Source organism: Triturus cristatus, chromosome 5_2, assembly GCF_964204655.1.
Source record: "Triturus cristatus chromosome 5_2, aTriCri1.1, whole genome shotgun sequence".
In the NCBI taxonomy this organism is placed as follows: Eukaryota; Metazoa; Chordata; class Amphibia; order Caudata; family Salamandridae; genus Triturus; species Triturus cristatus.
Genome location: NC_140588.1, coordinates 899,313,645 through 899,333,104, shown reverse-complemented (window position 1 = coordinate 899,333,104; position 19,460 = coordinate 899,313,645). Strand labels below are relative to the sequence as shown.

Below are 19,460 nucleotides of genomic sequence, written 5' to 3'. Positions count from 1 at the left end.
TCCCTTCACAAATTGATGACCCGCTTTCTGACATGCATGCTCCAGATTAAAACCAAGAGCTAAATGATTTCAACAAATAGTACTATGTTGCAATATGAGCTGCAGTGCCAAGTCTTGAAAACAGAAAATCGTAGAAAACACTGCACATTTAATGTGTCTTCACAAGCGTGAAGACACATGGGAAGCAGAAATGGAGCATAACACTGCATTCTACTTCAAGCTCCATTCTCAACTTTCAAGGCACAAGGTAGACTTAAAAAGACAGGGACATAACAGATCACAGACTAAGGCCTGGTTTTCTTTGGCCAATTCTTTGTGCTTGCTTCAGTTTGGCAAGTCATGTTAATTGTGAATATCCTGTTTGTCCATATGAGCGATTCAGAGAAAGAAAACATTTATCCGTAAGTGCTACAGCAGCGCTGCCAATAAATAACTAACAGTTATTCTTACATTTTGATCTTAAGATGCAATTCAATAACATACAAAAGGTTTTCAAGCTCACTAAGAGAGAAAGGAAGAAGTAATTAACTTACTAAGAACATAAAGTGTTAAGCTAGAAGACAAGTGTTCCTCAAAAGCAGGGTTCTGAAGTTTTGAAAAGAGGGGCTATTTTTAATGTGGCATAGGAGGACATGCCATACTCTCAGGCTGTTGCTTGAAAAGAATCTACTTTCCTGAAGTGAGGAGTCGAGAGAGATCTTTAGTCTTTGCAGTAGAGACAGCAAGAGCCTCTAGAAAAGAAAAGTTTCTGGGCGAGGTATTTTGGAGTTTGGTGGTTCAGTGCCTTAAAAGTAACCCACACTATACAGTGCATTACATGGAGCCTCCGGTCCATCTAACATGGCCGCCAGTTAATGACCTGACACCCTGTTCGTTACCATCATAGCTTTTCAATTTGATGTCGGAAACGCGAGGACCGTGGCCAGATTGTTCGTCCTCAGGTCATTCTGGCAGTTCCTTCCTCCCGATAACTTTTTTCAGTTATTTTGGGAACAACACTTTTGTGAGTCTACGGGACCCCCCCGAACCATTTATTTACTCTCAGTTCATGGAGCTGGTCTGACTTACTTTTTGGCACTCAGGGGCACCCGTACTCTGTGTACCACATGCCCGGGCCATACAACGCTACTTAACGTGCAATCCCTGGTGCACTGACTAACTTCAAGTAGAAGGAGGAGGGTAGGTCGAGGGAGAATGTCCTGCGCTGATCAAGTAAGTGCCTTGCGTAAATACCTCTCAGTTATGGCATTCTACTATATACTCTGACAGATATTTTTCTAACACTTTGGCACTTTCTCTTGGGCGATCTGCTGTCCCGAAGCCACGCCAGGACCCTCTGTCTAACCTAAAGCGCAATTCATTCTCAACCTTCAGGTAAGGACTTGAGGCAAACACGTTTTTACATGTTGATTGTACTGATCTTTTGGGGAATTTTTTCCAATACAATGTCACCAGCTCTCTCCTATGCTATGTCACCATTTATTTTACTGACCATTTGCAGCCACCTTTATGTGCTATTTTAACCGAGGGGTGTGCGATTGATATTTTCTGAGTGCTGGTCTTAAGAAAGGTTTCCCAGTTTGGAATTGAACTTCACTATTGAGGGAATATATTCAAGTAGTTACTATGAATGTGTAGTAGCGCTTTCCTTTATTAAATGGGGTAAGGTTCCTCCTCAAGGTGTAATACCTGCTGAATTTTGTTTTGTTTACACCTTTCTCTAGGTGGAATTCGCTCCTTGCATCAAATTGGGTGCAGTATTGTACTTTACAAGTGGCCACGCTTCCATTCAGAGGGTGTCTCACTGATTAATATAGGGTATGAGTGTATCATCTTCGGTCCTGATGAAATGCCAGTTGACCCTTCTGGCAGACTAAGGCATGAAACATTTTAACCCCCACCTTATCACCTTAATTGACAGCTAATATGGTACACTGTTACTAGAAGATAGCTCCTCTATTTTTATTTAGGCAAAGTACCTGTACCCCCATAAAACTCTCCGTAAGTTACCTTAGGCTATTTTATCCACACCCTTATCACCACCTTATTCTTTACACAAGTTCCTCTCATGCACTCATCTAACGGCTACAACAGATCAAACGATCTCTGATAAAGAGTCCCCAGGTCCATCAGGAATTTCAGCACCGGCCTGACAAGGAGCGCCTGATGATGAGGCATGACACCCTATCAGGTGTGTGAGGACATCAAGATCTGACCTTGCGGATCCCCTGGAATCCCGGTGGTCAGCTTTTCAATTCCACCTGTCTGTGGACTCTCCCACTTACGAGGAACTACTCCCCCTGATAAGTTTGATACAGCATTCTATGAGGCGCATGGGTATAGGACCTCTTTAAATATTTATCTCTCTGTCCCTCCTGTGTTGACATAGGATAAAGGTAAACCAGACAGTTCTGATGCAGCATGCCTCCATTGGGAGGCATTGTAGACCACATATGTGACAAAGCTATAAAACCTTTTTCAAAACTATATTTTATTGGATTTTGAGCTGCAGGATAGCACTACATAATACAACAATGTCAAGACTGAAGTCCAAGAAAAAGGACCAAGATGCGTATACCCATACCCTCCCTCATTTCCATACCTGCACCCACAAGTACTCTTCTCTCCCCCATAAAGCAGGGTTCAGTCTGTAGTGGTTTTCATGGGATTGCAGTCGGTTATCCCTTGTAGGTGCTAATGTCAGTTTCCAGTGTTGCCGCCCTGGTGTGATAATGTACCGTTATTCTGCCCACCACATCCATATTTTCATGTGATTTTGAGGCAACCTCATGCTTTATACACCGGTTTCGCCATACCCATCCAGTGGTCTTACCCTTTCTGCCACTCTTCGAGGGAAGGGAGGGCGGTGTACATTTTTCCAATGGCGAGCGATATCATGTTTCGCCACGGTTAATACTAGCTAAAGCTGTGTCAATTTGTGACTGGTGCCGTCAAGGTCAGGGTTAATGAGTAAAAGGAGTAATTTAGGTTCCAACCACATACTCCAGGCCCAGGACCGCACCCAAGCAGGACAGAACCCAACCCCAATATGGTTGCATCTTACATAGCTCCAAGTTGTGTGGAGAAAGTCTACTTCTTGTGTTGGAAATCTGAGGCAAGTAGGGGACGTTATTAGATACCAGACGTACCTCAAAGCGATGAGCTGTCCCATTGGAAAGCTTCAGCTGCATCAATATGGAAGGCTGCAAGGCACGGGCCAATGAGCTGAAATAAATAACACTGTTTTTAGTAAGAGAGCAGGGAACCATGAGCAGCACATTTGGTAACAGATTTAGCCACTAGAATACAACCGTAAAACAGTGGACATTACTGCATTACATTCTATTCAGATGCCATGTTTTAGCTAGCAAGTAGGTCTACATTGCCAGAACTTGAAACGCTGGGATTGGTATTCTGAGGCTTTCACCAGACAATGCGTTCTGGGAGTTGTGGTAGTATCAACTGGCCTAAAGTTCAAAACCACTTTGTTTTTTTCAAGAATAATCTAGACAAGAGATGTGTTCCTTGTCGCACTGAATCATCTGATAACACTAAGCACCAGGGGTGCACTAGTGATGTACTTCAGAGTGATCCCTTGGTGATACACCTTAGAGAAGCAATGAGTGATGGGCATCCAGGGAGCAGTATATGAGGGAGTCATTTATGATGTAGACATCCAGAGCACTGTCAGCAAGGTGGAGACCCAGGCTGATGTGAAGCATTGTCCATCACAGTACAATGGGGCCATATTGAGTTGTGTACAAGAAAGAACCATATCAATATCCTGCAAAAAAGATATTGGACAGCAGTATTTTGCATGATGGGATTTGCAGGCTTAGCGACAGAATGTTAAAATCAATACCATGAGCACTTGAGTGCAAAGTTTAATTGGATAAAATATCAGTGCTGAGGGAAGGAGTCAAAGATCACATGGTCTAAAAGATAGATATGGAGAATTTATTTCCACACAACCTAATCTTTCTGCTGGTCAAAACAAACAATACAATTACATCAGCGCGACAATAATGTATAAAGAAAATAATGATGTAATGGTGTAGACATAAATACATACTTTTTATATGAAATTAATCATTGAAACACCATATCCGTTATACACGATTACAATCCAAATAAAATGCTCGGATTCAGCAGTGCATCAACATAACCACACTGGCGCCATCTTATGATCCTTATATACAAATATACGGATCAAATGGGACACTTAGCAGCCACACAGGTGACTAGATGATGCATCACAAAATGAAAAACAAAAGTTTTGGTTTTATGACAATTTCACGTTATTCCGTTGGACTTTTCAAATGAATAAACACATAGCAAAAGAGCAGACAAAACGTGTGTGAGCCGAGTCCCTCACAGCACTCTCAGTGACAACATTGTCTTTAGTGAATTCTCACATTAAGTTTCTTTCTTAAAACGTAAACCCGAGATCCAACCATAAGAAATCACTCCTGGGGACTATTACACCCAACCCCATCCTCCAGGGAGGGAGCAGTTAGTGTGTTTACCAGTCCGTTAGTATGACCCATGATCTCTGCGCATGCTTATCAGGAACAGAGATAGTCTTTTTTGAAAACACTTAAAATGTCACATTACAAGACAAAGATTAAAATAAGTTGTCATGAAAAATATGCCTAATTTTGCATTGCAGGGTTTGTAAATCACACAGCTTTTCGCATGATGTCCATTACTCTAACATAACTTTAAACTTGATGTGGTAAATGGATGGTTTAAACTAGCAGCGTTTTAGATGTGTGGACAGATTCTGCAATGGTCGATTCACAGGCGGAAGGGCTGAGGAGTTGGAATGACTAAGGGGGTGCTGCGGTGTCCTGCGGTCATGCGCAGTGTCTTGGGGCTGGCCAATGGTTGACAGGGGTACTGTGTACTATGCTTTACACAAGGGGGCTGCTCAAGATGGTCAGCATCCTTCCAGAGTTCATCGGAAGAGCATGGCCTTTCTCTGGTTTGCCAAGCATGAGTGGTACCTACGCTGTGCTGCAGAGCGCTCCATCAAGGGGATGGCTATGTGGAAAGAGACAACATATAACAGACTACCATAGCTCCTGACATATCCACAAGAAACGTCAATCATCAACTGCAGCACTTGAAACTTACAACTGACTGAAAGGCCCCCAGCAATACATTTTTGTAACAGGTCATGCAACAGATGACAGAGTCTTGTTGAAAGAAAATTAATGCCAACAGCAAAAAGCATGGCATCACTCAAATGGATTCGGTTATGATTAGATTTCTTTCCCAAAACTGACAAACCAAGCAAAACAACAAATGCGGTTAAAAGAGTACAGTGATGGAGGACGAAAGTAAATGCATCATCACCCCCACAGGTTTGGACTGATGCAGTTGTTTTTTTCGACTATGAGAGTGCACAGAATCCTGCTAACCAGACCTCACTGCCAGTGTTCTGAGGTATAGGATTCATTGGCATATACGAAATTGGTATAACTTTACTTACTTTTACATCCCTAGTATATGGTACCAGGGGTACCCTGGGCCTGTAAGTTACAGTGTCCAACCAAGACTGCAGCCCTTGTTGTGACATCCTGGAGGTGACAATGTGAAAACATGTCCCCCAGCCTGCCACTGCAGACTGGCAGTGCAGTTTAAATCTGCTAACTCAACTTTGCCATTTAAAATAATATAACAAAGCCAAAACCTCCCTTTTTAAAATATATGTCACCCTACAGCACGTTATTAAGTCCCAAAGCAGGGTGCTGTATATTAAAAAGTAGATGTATTTTTATGTGTCCCAACAGTAAATACCCCAAATTGTCATTTTTACTGCGGCAAAGTTAGGAGCCCCATTGGCAAGTACAGGGTTATATGCAGACAACTCAGATGTGCTCAATTCTGAATGAGACTCCTTAAGTTGATACTTCAAAGTATCAAAATAATGGTTAAATTAAACTCAACTTGATGCCCAATTCGAATTTAATGTCCCTTTTTTAAGAAATGCAGCTTTTAGTAAGTTGCCACTATGTTGCAAAAGTCTTCCAGTGATTGCTCACAGATGACAGCCTGGAAAAGTGTGAACGACTGGGAAGCTCAAACAATAGAGACCTGCTACTGGAAGAGATGACAGAGGGTGTGAGCTCAAACAGCAACCTTCAAAAGGGTAAGCTGCCTTAGAAAGGCAAATGGTGGACACACCCAAGAGGGGCTGCTCTTTTATTGAGGTAGATGGGTTGGGGTTGGCGATAGAAAGGAGAGACCAGTTGCCAAACCGGTTTTCCGTGGGCATGTAGCCCTCCGGTAGCCACGCCTCTGCGGTAGGCTTCCAAGCTACACACACCTAGAGAGGGATTCTGCCATCTTGGGAGTGGGCAGACAGTACACTCTGGGATAGCTAGATGCCACACAATGCAAGAAGTCATCAGGCGGGGAGGGCCCCAGTACCGAATTGGCTAGTAACTGTTGCACCCCCCCCCCCCCCCCCAAGGACACTTTCTGGGCATAAATATGGCACCCCTGGCACAAAGACCTCAGATCACATCTAGACTGAAGGGCTGCCCTGCTGTTCCCTGGACCTGGCAAGAGATGGTGCACCAACTGCTGGGCTGCATCTACTGGTCCTTGGACCAGCACAGAGAGGACTGTGTCTGTGGAGCCTATCTCGTGGGCAAGTCACTCCTGGGACCCAGACAGAAGAGATGAACTCCATGGGGCAGTTGGCTGACTTCCTGTTACAGCATCAGGGCCACCAAAGCTGAAGAAGCCCGTTTTGGCCAGTCAATAGCCACAATTGCTTGATCACTACTGACTGCCAACGTGCAGCCCAGATGACCAAGTCCTGCTCCTCAACACCTGCACCCAAGTCTGCCGGACCTAGGAGAGTCTTCGGAGTGCAGTTCGGTCACTCAAGATGGACACTTGCCTTCACCAAAGTGAAACCCTGGTGTCAATGTGACTAGAGACCAATAGTCAAGTGGCAACAGAACTTTTGCTGGTCAAAAAAGGAACGCGAGGGACATTGACCCATGTGGCCAAAGTCGCTCCACCTGGACCGTGGATTGAACAGTAGCCCAAAGAAGACCCCCGTAGACAATATAGCAGCCTCAGCTTTCTAAAGTATCTTCGTCATCCTTTATTGCTCGAATCAAGAGCTCTCCAATAAAGTCTATGACTGTTTGCCCACAGAGGCTGGAACTGGACTTAAGACTGCCTTGGTGACAGGGTTACTGTCGTACTACTTCTCAATGGCCCCCCTGCCGGAATTGGTTGCTCAAAGAGGGCCGGAATAGCTGAACATAACTCTAAATATTTTACAAAGTTTCCAAACTTTGTTGTTACCAGTGTTTGTTCACGTTTTTGAGTGAAAAACTGTGATTTACGATTTACTTAAAAATGTATATCTACGAATCCTCCAGTGGATGTTCTTTGTTTTCGTGTGTATAAAATCATAAAAATCAGATTTAAAAAAAAAGTTGTTATCGGTATTTCTTTTGTGTTGCATGCCTTTATTTGTTTTTGTACTTCTAAATGGTTTACACTTGCTCCTTTGTTTAAGTGCGGCAGCTCAAAGCAACCACAACCCAGGGTTGAGCCAAGGTTGAACAAACGAGCCTGAATGGACCCAAGATGATCACATAAGTGTATTCCATGGTGAGGTTGCACAACCACACCATATAATACAATACTTTCCTCACAGAGGAATACTCCATTCCTGTAGCATGACCGCAGCAGGTCAACCACTTGCAAAGCTAGAAATTCCACACATCTTGCCTCACAGTCCAAATTAGATCCAAAAGTAAATTAAGCACTAAATCAAGTAAATTAAGTGTTGGCATATTTTAACAGAAAAAATACAACAAAAAAGTTAATGAAGTAAGATGGTGTAATACTAAATAGAAAATTTGAATGTTGAGAGCTCCATTGAAGACAATGGAGTTGCTCTTTGCTTATAACGGCTGGTATAAGCCTTCTGCTCCAGCATTCCTATGTTTGTCTTTCTGTTTCTCCCTTTTTAATTTAGAACATTCTACCCTCAGTGGGTGGAATGTTCTAATTGCCTTATAGCGCTTGTACCTCGGGCTGTACCAGTTGTTAAAGGCCCTCTCCCTCATTCTACAGCCACAGTTCAGGCCCTTTAACAACTGGTATAGCTCTCGGCCACGGGCTATAAGGCAATATTTGCTTCAACAAACAATGCTAAGAATTGAAAAATACATCTGGCCATCCCACTTCCTTTTATGTCCCAGGTTTAAGACTTGGGGTTATAAAACTTGGCAAAACAATCAAATTATGGTGCAGACAATGAGAGCCATTAAGTCTTTCCCTGTCATCTTTAAGCACCCTCTTGCTTTCCTCAGTTTAACCATTTAATATTTATCAGTCATCACAAAAACAGACCGTTGGCTCAAGAACCACCTAAGGTGACCCATCCATGCAGGAGTGTATCAATTTTAGGAGAATTCAAAGCAATAGTAAACCTCCATTTCGCACCATTCATTATTGATGCTCCCCCCAGTCACTGGGGACTAGAGCGCTTTGTTGAAGTGGATACTGCCAAATTTAATTTCACAAATTAAACAATGTGATGACAATGCAAGGGGAGGGCAGCAGCTGGAGTATTTGCAATGCATCTACTTCTCGATGATGAATCTTTTACTGCATAGGCGCAAGATAAGTGGGTATCATTGTGCTATGCAGCTACACACATGACCACACACCTCCATCCTCATGTACCAAACATAGAGTCGAACTTTAAGATAATGCCTAAACCCCAGAACCAAATCAGGACAGAAGGTTACTCAAGCTCACATACCCCACAGATGACCTATCCTGCACATATCACTAAAACTGCATCTGGGCATCTAGTGATCAGACTACAGCTCCAGATAGGTCCACCAGCCAGTCTCATAGCGCTATAGCAGAATTTAACTTTTACGCGCAGGGCTTTGAGTAGGTTAACCATTCCTTCTTGATTTTATCCCATTTTCACCCACGCCTACATGCTCGCTCTCAAGGGCAAGCTTCATGTCAGGCTCCGATCTTCACTTTATAACCTTGCTTTAGACTGAGCATGTAAAGTAAGAATGTGACTCCTTGACTCTCACATGACAAGTCATTCATATCTGTATGCGGTCAGCTCTTCACAACCACCCTGGACAGTTTCCTAGATTGAGTTTACACCATTAGGCATTTCGAAATACAAACAATAATACTAACAATCATGATAATTATTATAAACTAATTTATGTAGTGCTAGTGACTAAACCATTTTGCTGAACGTTTAGTCAGCCTTTAAGTATTATTTACGGAACTCTTTCAATATTTTTCAGGCTGTGGCATGACTTCTCTTACTCAAGAGGCCTATTACCTTTTCCAAGGCCATCTACTGGACATAAAACACCCTCTGGGAATAGACCTCAACAGAGAAGCATAATCCCTCCACTCCTCCTCATTTGCCCCCTCACCAGTTCCTGTTCCAGTTCAGGGACTACCTGGCCTGGCAGTTCGATGGACTTCTTATTGGAGCAGGGTCAAGACTCATTTGCATATGGCTGGATCCAAACTGAAGTGTCATGGTGGGCAAAAGAATGATGGGTTGTAATGTTATCCTGAGGGACTGCCAGTGGTTAGACTTATTGTAAGCATCCTAACATCACCTTTTGTGTGTTTGAGACACCAGGCTGAACAGCATCAAACAGAACCAAACACCATCTGGTGTTATACAAAGGGTAGATGCATTTCTTAACTCACCAAGCAAGCAATATTACTATTATTATTTCCTTAAAATACTTTAAGTAGGCTCAGTCCTGATGGTAGCTGCAGGAGAGTTCATTCTCTTACCAACCCTCATCTCAAATTTGTGTTGACCCAACATGCAGGACTTTATGCAGCTCTCTAAACTTGCTTGAAACAGCCAGATCATATAATCCATATAATACGATACATACAAATGTTCACACAATCGTGCTGAATATGCTTTCTCATTCAAATCAATATATTTCCAGACCTACATTTATTTACAGAAGAATGTTTGTATTCCATTTGCGCACATACACCTTAAAATCGTTAAGCACATCCCCACCATTCAATAGGTAAAGCAATCCCTGTTAAATCAAAAAATCGCCTGATCCCAATAGGAATGAGTGAGTAGTGCTTTATTCTGTATTAGGGACCACACTCCACACTTATATAGTGCCCAAAAACATATTTTACTAGCCCTATTTTTAGGTCTTGCCTAGGCAGCATATGCCTGGTCTCTTCGAGACATGCTGTATCAACTCTGTGGGCTTACAGCCCGCCCATCCCTTTTCATTTGTTTATTTGTGCTTCCCTTGCTTCTATGTGGATAATGTGTCACTTTCCCTCCTTATGGTGTCTTGCTCCCTCCCATGGGGCTGGGGCTTATTACTTGTATCCTTTCACTGTGCTCTGTCAGTTTGTTTATGCAAACAACTTTTTTGGTTGATTTCTACTCGTCTCGTAGGCAGCCTTCATTTTGTTTTGTTTATTGTATATTTTATAAATTGGCTGTATTTTATATATGTGAGACTTGCAAACAGGTTTCGGCTGCACAGGACTTAAACACATCGTAACATTTCCTGCTGTATTTTACATATGTGTTGCTTCTAAATAGGTTTCGGCTGCACAGCGCGAAAACACGCCGAAACGCTTGACGCTGTATTTTTTCTATGTATTGCTTGTAAATCCGTTGAACAAGTTACTTACCTTCGGTAACAATACATCTGTAAGAAACATTAGTTAGTTAGATTCCTCACCTTAAAATATCCCCAGGCGTCAGGCTGGATCCGGAAAGATTTTTCGTCAGCAATACCCTTGCCCGTCGCTAGGCGTCATCTGCGGCTCCGCGTCCGTCGTCGGCTTCGTGATCGCCGGGATGACGTCGGAGTACTTGGACGCCGCCCTCGCGCGCTGACGTCAGTTCTTGTACATAGCTTTCCGCGCCAGGAACGCAGAGCCATGCAAGAGACCGACACTGGTGCCAAAAATTCTAGGGCCCTGAAAGGGATGACCTCAACCCTAGATATCGGTTCGCAGAACGGGGAGGATGGGTGGGGCGGTGAGGAATCTAACTAACTAATGTTTCTTACAGATATATCGTTACCGAAGGTAAGTAACTTGTTCATCTGAAAGAAACACGTTAGTTAGATTCCTCACCCTAGAATAGATACCCCAGCAATACCAACCCCGGCAGTGGGTCTGCGAACCAAGATCACACCAGAAAGTCCTGGAGAATAGAACGGTCAAAGATGCCGTCCCTCCGGACTTGGCTGTCCAGGCAATAGTGTTTGGCAAACGTGTGCAGCGAGGCCCACGTTGCTGCCTGACAAATGTCCTGCAAGGGGACTCCCCAGCCCAGAGCAGTGGTCGCCGCTGTGACCCGAGTGGAATGGGCCCTCAGTCCTACAGGTGGTTCCTTTTTAGCTAAGGAATAACAGGCCTTGATACACAAAACGACCCACCGAGAGATGGTTCGCTTGTGCACCGCCCGCCCCTTCTTAGCGCCCACGTAGCCAACAAAGAGTTGGCCATCCACCCGGAACAGTTTGGTGGGGTCCAGATAGAAGGACAGCGCCCGTTTTGGGTCCAGACGGTGGAGCCTCTCTTCCTCTTTCGAGGGATGCGGAGGCGGAGGCGGAAAGAAGGTGGGCAGTGTATCAGACTGTCCGATGTGAAAGGCAGTTACCACCTTAGGGAGAAAGGGAGGACGAGTCCTGAGAACAACTTTGTCCGGATGGACGGAAAGGAAAGGAGGCTTAGAAGAGAGAGCCTGGAGCTCATTCACCCTTCTAGCAGAGGTGATGGCAAGCAGGAAAGCAGTCTTAAGAGTCAGAAGACGGAGGGGACAGTTATGAAGTGGCTCAAAGGGAGCGCACATCAGATAGGTCAATACTAGATTCAAATCCCACTGAGGCATTATGAAAGGGACAGGAGGAAACATGTGAGTAATGCCCTTAAAGAATCGAGAAACAACAGGGGATTTGAAAAGAGAAGGCTGATCAGGAATCCGTAAGAAAGAAGAAATAGCTGAAAGATATCCCTTAAGGGTACCCAGAGCAGAGCCTTGCTGGGCCAGGGAAAGAAGAAAGAGGAGAACCTCAGAAAGAGGGGCGGAAAGGGGATCCACAGCATTTGCTGTGCACCATGCCACAAATTTGTTCCACCTGCAGGCGTATACCAATTTTGTGGAGGGACGCCTGGCTGCCAGAATAACATTACAGACTTCAGGAGGCAAGTCAAATGGCATCAACTGTCGCCGCTCAATCTCCACGCATGGAGGTGGAGGCTGGACAAGATTGGGTGGAGGACCGTCCACTGCTGCTGCGACAGAAGGTCCTACTGAAGAGGCAGGTGGATCGGGGGATCGATCGATAGACTGAGTAGCTCGGGATACCAGTATCTTCGTGCCCAATCCAGAGCCACCAGGATGACTTGGGCCCGGTCGCGCCTGATCTTCTTCAACACTCTGGGCAGAAGTGGTATAGGCGAAAAGGCGTACAACAGACCGCAACTCCACTCGCGACGAAAAGCGTCTCCGAGCGAGTGCTGCCTTGGAAACTCCAACGCGCAGAACTGCTGACATTGCGCGTTCTCTTCGGTGGCGAATAGATCTAACCAAGGCTCTCCCCACTGCCGAAAGAGGCCTTGCGCCACGCCCGAGTTCAGACGCCATTCGTGATCCATCATGTACCGGCGGCTGAGTTCGTCTGCTCTGGCGTTCAGAGAGCCCGCCAGATGTTGAACCACCAGGGTGATGCCCTGATGTTCCAGCCATGTCCAGAGCCTCCTGACAAAGGGTCCACGACCCCACCCCGCCCTGTTTTTTGCAGTACCACATGGCGGTGGTGTTGTCTGTGAACACCTGCACTACACTTCCCCGGACAGAGGGAAGGTATGCCTTCAGTGCAAGTCGAAACGCTCGCAGCGCCAGGAGGTTGATATGGAGCCGGGACTCCTCCGGAGACCAGAGGCCTCTGATCTCCGCCTCTCCCATGTGGCCACCCTGTCCCAGGAGGGACGCATCCGTCACTACTACGTGCTCCGGTTGGGGTAGGGAGAGGTATCTGCCACTGACCCAATCGCGGTCCGTGAGCCACCATTGCAACTGCCGTGCAGCGCCCTCTGAGATTTGGACGTGACCGGACAGGTCGCCCTGATGCTGTGCCCACTGGAACTTCAAGTCCCACTGCAGAGCCCGCATATGCATCGGGCATGCGTCACCAGCAGGATGCAGGAGGCCATTTGGCCCAGCAGCCGGAGAGTCATCCTGACCGAAACCCAGGATAGAGGCTGAAAGATCGGAATCATTGCCGGACTCGCTGCTCGGGAGGATAAACCTGAAACAACGTCAAATCCAGAACCGCCCCGATGAAAGGGAGCTTCTGAAAGGGGCTCAGGTGCGACTTCGGCACATTGATGGAGAACCTCAGCAAATGCAGGAGGTCGGCCGTAGTCTGGAGGTGGGAGACGACAGCCGGAGGCGAGCCCGCCCTCAACAGCCAGTCGTTGAGGTAGGGGAAGACTGACACCTCGGACCTGCGCAGATGAGCTGCGACCACCGCCATCACATTCGTGAACACCCGAGGGGCGCTGGTAAGGCTGAAGGGGAGCACGGCAAACTGAAAATGCTCCTGGCCCACCATGAACTGCAGGTAACACCGGTGGGCCGGAAGGACAGGGATGTGAAAATAAGCGTCCTGCAAGTCCAACGCTACCATCGAGTCTCCAAGGCCCGGGCTGCCAGGACCTAAGCCAGAGTGAGCATCTTGAACTTCTCCTTCCGGAGGAAGCGATTGACGTCCCGGAGGTCCAAGATGGGGCGCAAGACCCCCTTGTCCTTCTTGGGGACCAGAAAGTAGTCGGAATAACAACCACATCCTACTTCTGGCCCAGGAACACGCTCGATGGCCACCTTGGCCAGGAGGACCGAGACTTCCTGACGGAGAAGGGCCAAATGATCCCCCGACATGCTGTGGTACAGAGGTGGCATGGCTGGAGGGGAGGACAGAAAGGGGAGTGAGTAACCTTGGCAGATTATCTGCAGCACCCACTTTCCGACGTGATCTCGCGCCAGTGGTGGAGGTGGAGGTGAACCTTGCCACCCACTGGCATGGGGTGCCCCCTGAAGCTCGGATTAGGAAGGTTTCGAGGCAGAAGCAGCGGGGGTGGAAGTGGACTGACCCACACGCAGGTTGCCAGACCCGCCCCTGTGGAACCCACGTCCGCGGCTTCGCTGAGTCTGGTTCTGCACAGGCTTGCTGGAACAGCGTGCATGGGTATCCCTGCCCTGACCACAAAAGGAAAGAAACCCTGTTGTGGCAAGGTTTTTTGAGGAAAGACCCAAAGATATGACCATGCCACGAGAGTCTTTAAAGCGCTCCAAGGCATTGTCAGCCTTATCACCAAAGAGACGGAAGCCATCGAAGGGCATGTCCATGAGCGAGCTCTGGACATCGGGTGAGAACTCGCCACCGTCGTGGAAATCACCCTGCCCAACAAATCAGCAGTGTCCAAACCACACCTGATGGCAAACTTCGCCGCATCCATGCCCTCCCCAATCGCTTGGGAAAGGACAGCCTGGACCTCCTCAGAGCACTGAGGCAGAACCTCCGCCACCGAATCCCACACTGCGTGGGAGTAACGGCCCAATAAGCAGGCGGTATTAACCGACCTCAACCCCGAACTGGCTGAGGAGAACAACCTCTTGTCATATTGGTCCAGCCTCTTAAGAGTCCTTATCCGGCAGACCCGAGGGAAAGGCACTCTGCAATGTCGAGGCCTGAATGACAGGGGTGGGGGAATCATATCGCCCGACGCCCGAACCATGTTGTTTATATTGACGGGCAAGAAGATTTATTGTCTATTTATGTCCGACGGACATGTAGACATTAATCACGTTAAAACAACAGGCTGTGGGCACTCTGGGGCTCACAGCCAATCCGAAGCTTGCAGAGAGCCTTTGGCGGCATCTGATTGGCTAGCAGCCCATGACTGGGCTCTAGCCAGTGATTGGCTGGGGGAGTGAAACGTCACTCAGCCTCTGCAAGCAGTAGTCCGTGGCCGCCACGAGGCTTGCAATAAGCATTCAGGTAAAATAAGCAGCTTTGCCCGCTTGAATTGTGTGATATTGTGACGGAGGTGCTGCGATTTTCTTTTATTTATATTTTTAGCAACCGTGCGTGGGTAGATTAATTAGTACAAAAGCCTAGGCCTCGCCCGCCTCGGCGCCTCAGATGAGGACGTCAAAAAAGCGTATCGCAAGCAGGAGCGCTGCGCTACCACCGCTTCATGGGGGAAACACCCATTACAACGAATTCAGATTCACGCGCTGCCATCGCAACACGGGTTTAACATCGCGGGTCCGGAGCCTTCATACCGCAGATGGAAACAGATCTGCAGATTAATGCTTTCAAAAGAGACATCCGTTGATGACTTACAATTTACAACTTAAAGTCCTAATATAGAATAGTGAACTATTAACTTTCAGCGCAGAACTGCATAAACACACCGACAAATATACATTACAAAATTGATTAATGTTGCAAAGAGGGTACATTTGGCGGAAAAACTATTCTTATTATTAAAAGAAGCTCCCAACTTTGCGGTTTCTTTTTCGACTCTGCGTTTGTGCTTCTCCACACCAAGCAATCTTAAACTACTGCCTACCAGTATGGGTGACATGTGACTCCTACACTTTCACTCCTTTGGCTTATGGGCAAAAAAACATTGTCGCACATGTCAGGGCGCAGCCAGCACTAAAAGCTTTCGAAGCACCTGCTGCAGCATTTCTTTCCGCCGGCAATTACCAGGGCCTCACAGAAATGTGTAGGAAACTTGTGTGATGAATTACCATCCTGGAAAGAGATCCGTGTTTTGTATAGTTGAGGTTGTGACCTCGGTGAAGTTAGTGCAGAGGGTTAATATGCCTGCTGCAAAGAACATGTACGAAGTCGATTACAGAGTGCATAGGATGGAAACAGATCTGCAGATTAATGCTTTCAAGAGAGACATCCGTTGGTGACTTGCAATTTATAACTTAAAGTCCTAATATAGAATAGTGAGCTATTAACTTTCAGCCCAGAACTGCGTAAACACACCGACAAATATACATTACACAATTGATTAATGTTGCAAAGAGGGTACATTTGGCGAAAAAACGATTCTTATTATTAAAGGAAGCTCCCAACTTTGCTGTTTCTTTTTCGATACAACTTACCGATTCGCAAGGAACGTAGGGCTCACGTCTGGCCAGCTGCAAAAGTGAGGGGGAAATGGCAGGAGGCACGCTGGCTGACACCTTTTATATCCCACCCATACGTTTTTACAAGGGTGACGGTAAATTAGTACATTACGTATGGTTTAAAATGTACGTATTTTGTGGGAATAAATACACAGCCAAGGGTGACGGTAAATTAGTACATTACGTATGGTTTGAAATGTACGTATTTTGTGGGAATAAATACACAGCCAAAAAAAAATGGAAAGAAAGGGGAATAGAAATAAAAGAATTGCCGTCAGGGTTAAGGGGAGGGGGCGCAGGGGGGCAGGGACGCGATGTTATGACGTCCGATGTTACGACGTCCTATGTTAACGTTTGCGATCTATCATACTCGCCAATGAGCCGCAACGCACTCACGTTGCAACGGCGCACGGAGTGAAAAATGCCGATGTGATGGTTGCCGTGATGTATTGGCGGCGTGGTTACCGCACGGCGGATGCAGCTGAGTGAGGGGTGTTCTCAATGAGGTGGGAAAGCACTTATTTGTGAAGTGTCAAAGTCGCTATCAGATGTTACTGGAAGGGGAGAGGTTTTAACTTTCCCATCCTGTGCATGGTCTTTTAAGAGGGTTGGCATGCTTTCATTTTTTAAATCCTTTAATATCTGGTAATGTCCATTTTCGGGGCCTTTGTTTCTGTGGAGCTTCTGAGAATCGTGGACAGTGTGAGTGTCTCTGTAAATCACGCCTCTTGTAAGTAATCTTCTTAACAGTGATTAAAATATTTTTTTAAATCATTGCTAGAGTGTTCAAAATGTTATTTTTTCGAGCAGATCGCTCTGAATAGAATAGAACTGCTGCGACGGACCGTGTGTACTGAGATACACCCTTGTGGCTGTAGGAAGCGCGGGCTCCCATCGACCTCATCGCTGCTATTGGAGCAGTGCCTACTGCGCACCTTTCCATTGGTGGGAAGAGCAGATTCAAAACTCCCTTTCACACCAGATGTGTGACAGAGAAGCCAGATTGGGCAATTTCCCTCACAAATGGGAGATATTTTTCCCATTTGTGCGAGAAAATACTCAATTGGCCAGTGCCTCTATTTTTCAAGCTTAATTTGGCCCATTGTGCACATTTTTTTAAGCTGCGGCAGCGCCTCAGCGTCAGCACTGCAATTTATCATTCTTGAACTGCCAGGCTTGCAAAAAATTGTAAAAGGACACTGGCATTACTGGATAATGGGTAAGAACTTAGGTACCCTAGAGGGAGGTGCAAAGGTGGCATTACATTTGCGGGACTCACTAGGATGATTATGTCTTGAGGAGGGTCCTGTCAGTCTGGAACAGAGGCACAATGCGTAAATTGCACCATTCTCATTGTTTGCTCAGACCCAAAACGCCATGGCAGGACTTCAGACCCAGATCTGAATGTGGGTGAAAAATATATTTATTTCGAAAAGTGAACATTGTTTTCCATAGAACACAGTAGCTACCTCAATGTACTAATAATATAAATGATCATCAAGCATGCATGTGTAAGTGGTGTGACATGCGATTGCGTCATCACTTTTAGGTCTGGCTTTAGCCAAGACCTTTTGATTTTACTAAAATAATATGTATAATATTACTTAATGGGGCTTTCCGACACCTATTCACCCATTGGTCTGTTGTAGTGTCATTCCCATTTTGCTTCCACCCACTACAGCATACAGCAATGGGGAAGTGGGTCAGCATCATTACTTATAATCCTCTGGTTAAAGTCACTTTGAGTAGCTGCAGTGCATTTTTCTCTTTCACAAGGTGCACATACACACTCAAGGAGTTTTCTTTAGTACCAGTGTTGCCAGATGTGAAGTGAGCCCCTGGCATATTTCAGCTTTATCAGTTCCTATCTCCTTCCAACGCTGTTGTAAATGTTTCTCTGTCAGCCGGAGCCCTTAGGTTTGATGTGGAACAGGGGTAGGTGGGACAAGTGGATTTTACAGGACATGTAGATCTCAGTGGCATTTTGTCCCTTGGAGAACTAGATTATTTGGAAAATTCCACATCCCTGGAATGACCAGGCTCTTAGGCGTGGGGTGAGTGGTCAAGAAGGCGGGATCACCAGGCGCCGGGCGATGACGCCTAGCGACGTTCTTATCCACCGGCGCCCCCGAGACCGGCCGCAACCAAGTACCCAAAAGGACTTCGGTAAGGGCCTCATTGAAGGGAGCAGCGGCTCCGACAACGTAGACACCTTCTGGAGCACCTCCGTAAGGAGGTTGTTCTTAAGGGCCACCATAGGGAGGTCGAGATGGAGAGCCTCCGCAGCTCGACGCAGCACCATAGTGTAGGAAGCGCCCTCCTCCATAGTAGGCGGAGGCGAGGCAAACTCCGGGTCAGAAGACACATCAAGTTCACCCGCATCTTGAAGGTCATCCACCCAATACTGCTCGGAGTCACACTGCCGCGCCAGGGGGTCTTCGGAGCAGTCCCAGTCCTCATCCGGTTCCGGGCTAGAAGGAGCCGGCCGCGGCGGTAGGCCCGGAGCCGGAGAGGGGGCCAGCGGCGCCGGGAGCGGCGCTGGCTGGGGCCAACCCGGAACCAGATCCCAATGAGGATCCCAGGTCGGAACGAAATAATCCGAGAACCGCGGCAGGGGTGGGATAAACGGCACCCAGTGCGGCGCCTGTGGCGGAGACAGGGGTGGCGCTGGGGCCGGAGCCAAGGGCAGCGCCAGGGCCAGAGCCAGCAGTGCTGCCGGGTCAACAGGATCTGGACACGGGACCGCGGGGCCCGCAGGCGCACCGGCGGGAGCCCGAGGCCTAACAGGCGGTCCAAGGCACCAAGAAACTCTTGCCTCTGTTCGGGAGTCACCGACGGACCTGGGTATAGCGGGTAGGCCGCGTGACTCCCAGGCTCCAGAGGAGCTGCAGGGGTAGAGCCCCTGTCCCCCTCGTCCGCCTCCAGGGAGCGACTGGGAGACGTCCGAGAGCGAACACGCTTCTTCGACTTCTTCTTATGGCGTTGCTTCGCGGAAGCTGAAAGTGAAGACTTAGAGTCCGAGGAGCGACGGCTCTGGTCCCGCGAACGGCCCCTAGACCCGGAGCGGCGGTGAGAGGAGTGCTGGACCTCCAGCAACTTCTGGCGCCGCTCCCGTAATGCCTTCGAGGCCATGGCACGGCAGTCCCGAGAGTCGTGGTCGTTCTCCAGGCAGTAGAGGCAGATAACATGGGGGTCCGCCACCGACATATTA

At 47.1% G+C, this 19,460-nt stretch overlaps 1 protein-coding gene across 1 annotated transcript in view; it reads right to left on the bottom strand.

The window, feature by feature from the left end:
* Positions 1 to 19,460, bottom strand: part of COMMD5 (COMM domain containing 5) — a 178,196-nt gene that overhangs the window by 28,685 nt on the left and 130,051 nt on the right. The window contains exon 6 of the mRNA XM_085608039.1: positions 3,150 to 3,225. Within this exon, the coding sequence (XP_085464165.1) occupies positions 3,150 to 3,225 (76 nt within the window). The remainder of the gene's footprint in view (positions 1 to 3,149; positions 3,226 to 19,460) is intronic.